Source organism: Aulonocara sp. 'chitande type north' Nkhata Bay, linkage group LG18 (genome assembly GCF_057382095.1).
Source record: "Aulonocara sp. 'chitande type north' Nkhata Bay isolate Kocher_YH1m ecotype deep benthic linkage group LG18, A_spYH_male_GT1.1, whole genome shotgun sequence".
Taxonomy (NCBI): domain Eukaryota; kingdom Metazoa; phylum Chordata; class Actinopteri; order Cichliformes; family Cichlidae; genus Aulonocara; species Aulonocara sp. 'chitande type north' Nkhata Bay.
This window is the reverse complement of record NC_141361.1, coordinates 2,488,921-2,495,791: the sequence shown is the minus strand read 5'-3', so window position 1 is coordinate 2,495,791 and position 6,871 is coordinate 2,488,921. Positions and strand designations below refer to the sequence as shown.

Here is a 6,871-nt window from a genome sequence, read left to right as displayed (position 1 = left end):
TTTTATACAGATGTTGAGTTCAAACAGGTGCCATTCATACAGGTAACGAGTGGGGGACAGAAAAGCTTCTTACAGAAGACGTTACAGTAGTGATGGGCAGATGAAGCCCCATGAAGCACTGAAGCTTTTCATCCAATTGGTTCACCCCAACGTGAAGCTTCATGAAGCTTCATTTGCTCTAGTAGGACACCTACTGGATGTAAAAATAATAGCTGGCATGAATTTGAAGAGTGTGGCATTTTGCACACAGCCTGTAAATGTCAACAACAAAAGGAGTGTGTAACACATGTATATTGTAGTGATGGCAGTATACTGTGTATATTTATACTGGCAGTATGGGAAATGATTATTTGGAAATGCTTAAAATGGAAATGATCATTTACTGTGAGGTGAGGTGTGGTTGGGGTGTGGACAGTAGTTGTGCTTTTGTAACGTTGAGGTATGGACAGCTACACACTGAGGCTTTGAGCCTCAGTCCTGCCTGTTCACATTTTATTCTGTAAAAACTAAATTTTCACTGCTTTTATGACCTTTTTAGTGGGGAGAACATAGCTAGGATTTAATGATTTAACAAATCTTTTGAATCCTTTGTCCTCCACAATGCTAAATGGCTGGGAGTCCTCAATCACCATGCTAACCAGGTCTTCATCTATTTGAGATTGTTCTCCTGAGGAAAGACAATAAAGACAAAGCACAAATATAAATATCACACACGTAACTTATTACAGTTGTATAATATTGTTATATCATTTAGTAACATTACTGCATGCTATATTATCATGACATTTGATGGCTCACCTGGTCTTGCTCCACAATCGGTGTTCCTCTTATTCTCATGCAAAGCTCTGTAGTGCCTAAGCATGGATGTTGTTGTTATATCCCAGCTCCCTGGCACATAGCAAACACTTCACCTTGTACAAAAGTCAAGACAGCTCAACATAAATTGTATTGCACCATCAGTATCATGAAAATACATCTTCTGTAGAAATTTACATACCTTGTTGGGAGGAATAAAATCAAAATGTTCCCACACAGGGGAGGACATCCTCCTCTTCTTAGCTGGCTCCATTCTCTCCTGACCTTCTCTCCTCACTCTCATAAACCTCCAAACGGTCTCCAAACTCTCTCTAACCGCAACTCTCCATCAAACACCCACATTTTGAATGAAGTCTGAGGGGTTTATATCGCTGTCATATCTCGCGGCTAAGTTCGAACCACTTCATGAACCAGTCACGTGGTACAGCCGGGCAGCGAGGCTTCGGACGTCATCATTTTCAGCCCCTCCCATAAATGAAGCAAGCCTCGATACGCGCTTCGCGGAAACGCCCCCTCCATTACTCGACACACGCTCCGAAGCCTCGATACAGAACGTCCCATCACTACGTTACAGGTCTGTGAGAGCCAGAGATTTTCCATGTTTGAGGTGACCAAATACTTATTTTCCACCCTAATTTACGAATAAATTCTTTACAAATCCTACCATGTGAATTCATGGATTTTTTTTTCACATTCTGTCTCTCACAGTTGAAGTGTACCTCTGGTGCAAATTACTGACCTCTGTCATCATTTTAAGTGGGGGAACTTGCACAATCGGTGGCTGACTAAATACTTTTTTGCCCCACTGTATATACATATATATATATGTATATACGTATGATACGTATGTATATATGTATGTATATATACATATATATGTATATATATACATATATATCTATATATATACATATACACATATGACTCTGGGGACTGACTCCCTTTTGCCTTTTGGAGCCTTGTGGCACCCAGAGGAACTGTAGTGTTTAACATTTCCAAGTTTCAGCTCCACAGGTTGCCTCGTGGTTTTAACTGCACCCAGTTGTGTTAAAGTGATCCGGACTGTTCCTTTGTCCTGCTAATTTTTATTTTTACAATTCTCAAAGAAGGTTCAAACTGAGCCTTCAAACAGAATTAAAACCTGCTGCTTGCTCGAAGTTGTTGGATTCTAGCAGATTAGTGTTTGAAGTCCTGTGGAAACAGCCGAGGTTTTATTATTCCTGCTTCTGACTTCTATTTATGCCTTTTTGTAAAAGAAAAAACAACAACAACAAAAACAAGCTCTAACTAACTGCTGTAATCAATGTGCAACTAACAGGGCCTAAAGCTAACATAAGGATAAGAACATCTTCCCTGATCCTCATGAGTAAAGTCAATCACTATTAAAACAAGTTGGCAGCCATGATGCAACACCTGGAAACCCGCTCCAACTCTTAGAGCGCTTTTACATTTGGAGCTACTCAGGTTGGCTTGAGTCGACTCAGTCTTTACGATTTCATCATTAGCTGGTAATACCTGGTACCAGATACTTTTTTAGTACCAACTGCATGTCACTGATTGGCTGATCAGTGACATGCAGTCTTTTGACAGTGGCGTCACTAAATTAGTTATTAGAACGTTTCCCTCACGAAAATCCAAGCTGCCATTTTTGACATTATTACTGTCATTATCTTAAATACTGAAAACTCAGATGCAGAGCCTGAACTCTTCATCTGAAAGAACTCAGTTAATCTGGTTCATCCAGACAAACAAAAGATTTGTGCTTCATTTACTATTTTGATTTCATTTTGGTGAATATCACAAAAAGAGATGAAAAAACAAAACAAGCAAAGTCATGAAAAAATCAACAGCAAAAGTTTGACAAGTTTGCTCATAGAAAGACACCGCTCTGTTTATTTATTTTAAAATTCACATTTTTTAAAATCATTTTTTAACATTTATTTTAGAGTGTGATTTAATTGATGGAGTCCTGGTAGTAATATTTTTCCTTCTTCTTTTACAGGAATGACTCTGTGGGATCGTGATGACCTGATGAAAGATGTTGGAGAAAGACCGCAGGCCTCTAATGAGTTTGAAATTGTTGCATCTGAATCAATTTCAGACAAATCTTCAGCTCTAAATGTTGATGCTTCACTGAAGGCAAGTTTCCTGGGTGGACTGGTTCAGGTTGATGGATCTGCCAAATATCTGAATGATAGTAAATCTTCCAGAAATCAGGCCAGAGTAACACTGAAGTACAAGGCAACCACAAAGATCCAGGAGCTGTCCATGAATCATCTTGGAAGAGGAAACGTGAAGCATCCATATGTTTTTGATCAAGGCTTAGCAACACATGTAGTCACAGCTATTCTTTATGGAGCACAAGCTTTCTTTGTGTTTGACCGTGAAGTTTCTGAACACGAAGATCATCAAGATGTTCAGGGCAACTTGAAGGTGATCATCAAGAAGATTCCCTTACTTTCTGTAGAGGGTGAAGGTTCCCTGAAGATGGAAGACAAGGACAAAGAAAGTGTTCATAAATTCTCCTGCAGGTTTTATGGAGACTTCTGTCTTCCAAAACCACCAATAACCTTTCAAGGTGCAGTAGAAGTCTACCAAAGCCTGCCAGGATTACTGGGAGACAAAGCTGTACCAGTGAAGGTCTGGCTGCTGCCACTGACAGCTTTAGATTCTTCTGCTGCTAAACTCGTCCGTCAGATCAGTATAGGATTAGTTCAAGAAGCACAGACAGTCCTGGAGGACGTCAGTGAGCTGGAAATGAGGTCCAATGATGTACTGGGAACCAGCATTGCAAAGGAGTTCCCACAGATTGATAAGAAAATGAAAACTTTTAAAGAAATGTGCTCTGTGTTCAAGCTGGATTTCCAACAAACTTTGGCCAAGAAGCTTCCATCAATCAGAGGAGGAGGAGAAGAGGAAGCTGAGCTTGCAGAGATCCTGAAGAAGAGACATTCTTCACCTTTCAGCAGCAAAAACCTGAACGAGTGGATGGATTGTAAAGAGAGAGAAATCTACACTTTAATGTCTTTTACCAGGATGATGAAAAACACCAAAATCATCTCGTCTCAAAATGATCTGTACAAGGAAAGTCTGAGTGCAGAGCATGTTGTGTGTTTTGTTTTCACCTCTCTGGGAAAGGATGAACCATACCTCTCAGCTTTATCAAGATACTTAAAAGGAAAAACCAACCCAGACCTTCAAGATCCTCACACTCATGATGTAGAGAAGGAACAATGGTACGCCTCAAAAGAAGTAACAGCTGAAATGAGGAAGAAAGCAAAACTCTTCAGTGATTTTGCAGAGGCCAACGAGGAGAACAAGAACATGAAGTTCCTGACAGTGGGGTTAACTAATGAGACCCAGGAAGGTTCCAGCATCCACCTTTATGAAGGTGGATTTGCTGTCAGTGAGAACTTTGAGCCTCCTTCAAAGCCTGAAACTGTGACAGCAGCTGACATAAACCACAACAGTGTGACACTGAAGATTTCTCCACCCAGATTTGGAGCAGAGAACATCACCTCCTACTCTGTTGAGTACTGTGTCAGTGGAGAGGATGGATGGCAGCAGAAGACAGAAGCAAAGGCTGAAGAAGTCACAGTGAGAGATCTGAAGCCAAACACAGAGTATGTGTTCAGATGCAGAGCAGTGACCTCAGCAGGTGTCGGGCCGGATAATCAAGTTTCTATTAAAACAACAGAAAGTTTGACACTCATAAAGGAGCTCCTCAGAGAAAGAAAGCAGCTCGAGGTTTTAATTGAGAATCTGCTGAAGCAGGTGAAACTTGGGTTAGCCAAGCTTGAGGAGATAAACAAGACGAGTGATAAACTTAAAGAACATGAAGCAGAGATAAAGAGAAATGAGACCTTTGAGATTGAAGTTACTGTCAAAAAGCCTGTTCAGGAGGACATTTCTGGGACTGGAAACTACAGCACCAACTGTCAGCAATGTCATGTCACCTGTCACTATCCCTGTCCCATACGAAAGGATGCAGATAAAAGAAAGTGCACAGCAATGGGACCAGATGGATACTGTACTCAGTGTCCAGGCAAATGTATTTGGAATGTACACTTTAATCAGAAGTACAAATGGGGCTATAAAGACGTTAAAGAGAAAAGAACACTAAAGGAGCTGGAAGAAAAATACCAGAGAGCCACAGAAGAGAAGACGACTGTTCAGGGATTGGTGGACAAACTGAAGGCTGAATATGAACTTTTGCAGGCTGAAGTGATGAAACTAATGGAGAACTCTGCCAAGTGTCTGAACAGACTTAAAGAGATATATATTCCAGAGCACATCGACATGCTTATTGAAGGAGAGAAAACTGAGGGCAAACCAGGCTGGAAGAGACGAGTTGAGTCTCTGATGGGGATGAAAGAAAAAGCAGAGCTCATGGCTAAAATAGAGCAAGGAGAGAAACTCCTTCACTGAACATTCATGTGATCACAAAGAAGAACAAAGAAAAGGTCGAGACCAGTTTGAACTGAGACGATAAAGATCTGAACTCAGTCGATGAAGACAAACGACACGTGTAAAAAACCTCATATTCACTGTTTGCTTCCTGATAAGATCTCATTTTAAACTGGTTTATCTTTAACATAGAAGTGTGATTATATTTTATTGGACTTTACAATGTTCAACTTTTTACTTTTTACTTTCAGCTTCTTTGATATTCTTTACGTTTGATCTAATATTAAGTTTATTTTCTCAGTGACTCCTGATGTTGATGTTAATGGACTTTTTATTGTGTTGATTTTTATGCTTTTATTTAAAAAGTGTAATTTTACTTTTTGTTTCCTTTCCTGTATTTTTTCTGTAATTCAGTTGAACCATAAAACGGAGTAAATGTTTATCAGCTGTTTTATCGTCTGTGTGAGAAGACGTAGTTTTACTAACTCAGACGTGCCATTTACACATTTACAGCTTCATTCTCATTTACTTCCTGTGCACTCGTGCTGCCAGCGTTTGTTCACAGTTCAAACATTTATTCAAACAGTTTTTAAATTTACACTCAGTGACTCAACACAGTGCTTGTAGTTTGGTCAGCAGCCCAGCAGAGGGCGCTCCCTTCCAGCATCTTCCTCTAATGTCTGACAGTGAGGCAGCATGAAGAACTTCACTGCAGCTGTTTGTAACAGTGTTTGAATGTTTCCAGTGAAGCTGTGCTCCTTTAGTCTCTGTGCATTTACTACATTACACATTATTTTATTAGAATCATTGAATCTGGCAGCAGTTATGAGCTCTGTATTCACACTGTGAGTTACAGCAAGAGCTGATTTTTAATCCTCTGCTGACATTTTAAATCTTTCTTCATCTTTTCAACATCAGCATAAACTTTATGATCCTTGAGGGGCAATTTTCTTTGTAGCAGCAGCATAAACACATGACAAATACAGCCAAAAACACAAATCCCATAATAGAATTTAAAAAATCTACATTTAAATCTATTTGTTCTGCAACGAGGTGAAGAATAGCTCGTCCCTGAAGGCAACAGCTGATACTCTGAACACAGACGATGTGAGCTGTCACCCCGAATCCTTCCTACCTTCAGGGTCGCCCTCCCTCTACACAGGAGGGAAACATCATTTAGCTTTATTCCTGCTGTTTGCTGCACAGTCTAACAATGCGTTCCAGCCTCTTCTTATTCTTCAAGCTAAGAGACCCAAACACACCTTTATTGTAGCTTCTAGTGTGAACTCTGATGACCAGGATGGAAACAGATTTTAACAGCTGTTTCTGGGCTTCAGTGAATTTTGCTTGTGTGCTTTAAAAAACTCATCAGCTGTAGATGTTTAATAAATAATAATCAAATCATTGTTAATTACATTTAGGAGCCTTGTAACCCAAAATGGTACAAATACATTCTATCCTCCATCAGCCAGTCCTGTCATTAAGTTGTGTTTGATTAAACAGAGACATGAATCCCTTTGTTGTCGTGTCAGGAGCTGCACACTGTGGTGACCTGTTGTAACAGGAAGCAGCTGGAAGTCACTTTATTAAGATCAGAATTCAGCGAGCTGATTGGTCCATATTCTCTCATTTGGTAGCAGGTGTCCCG

The 6,871-nt window shown here is 40.0% G+C and overlaps 1 protein-coding gene across 4 annotated transcripts in view; it reads left to right on the top strand.

Annotated features, from left to right (window-relative positions):
• LOC147307613 (cytolytic toxin-alpha-like) overlaps positions 1-5,800 on the top strand; it is a 22,465-nt gene extending 16,665 nt beyond the window's left edge. For 3 of the 4 annotated variants that reach the window (XM_086271708.1, XM_086271707.1, XM_086271706.1), the window contains one exon: positions 2,819-5,799. In XM_086271708.1, the coding sequence (XP_086127834.1) occupies positions 2,819-5,244 (2,426 nt within the window). In that variant the 3' untranslated portion in view covers positions 5,245-5,799. Of the gene's footprint in view, positions 1-2,818 lie in introns of all 4 variants that reach the window. The other variant, XM_086271709.1, reaches the window with a different exon arrangement.
• The last annotated feature ends 1,071 nt before the right edge of the window (positions 5,801-6,871 follow it).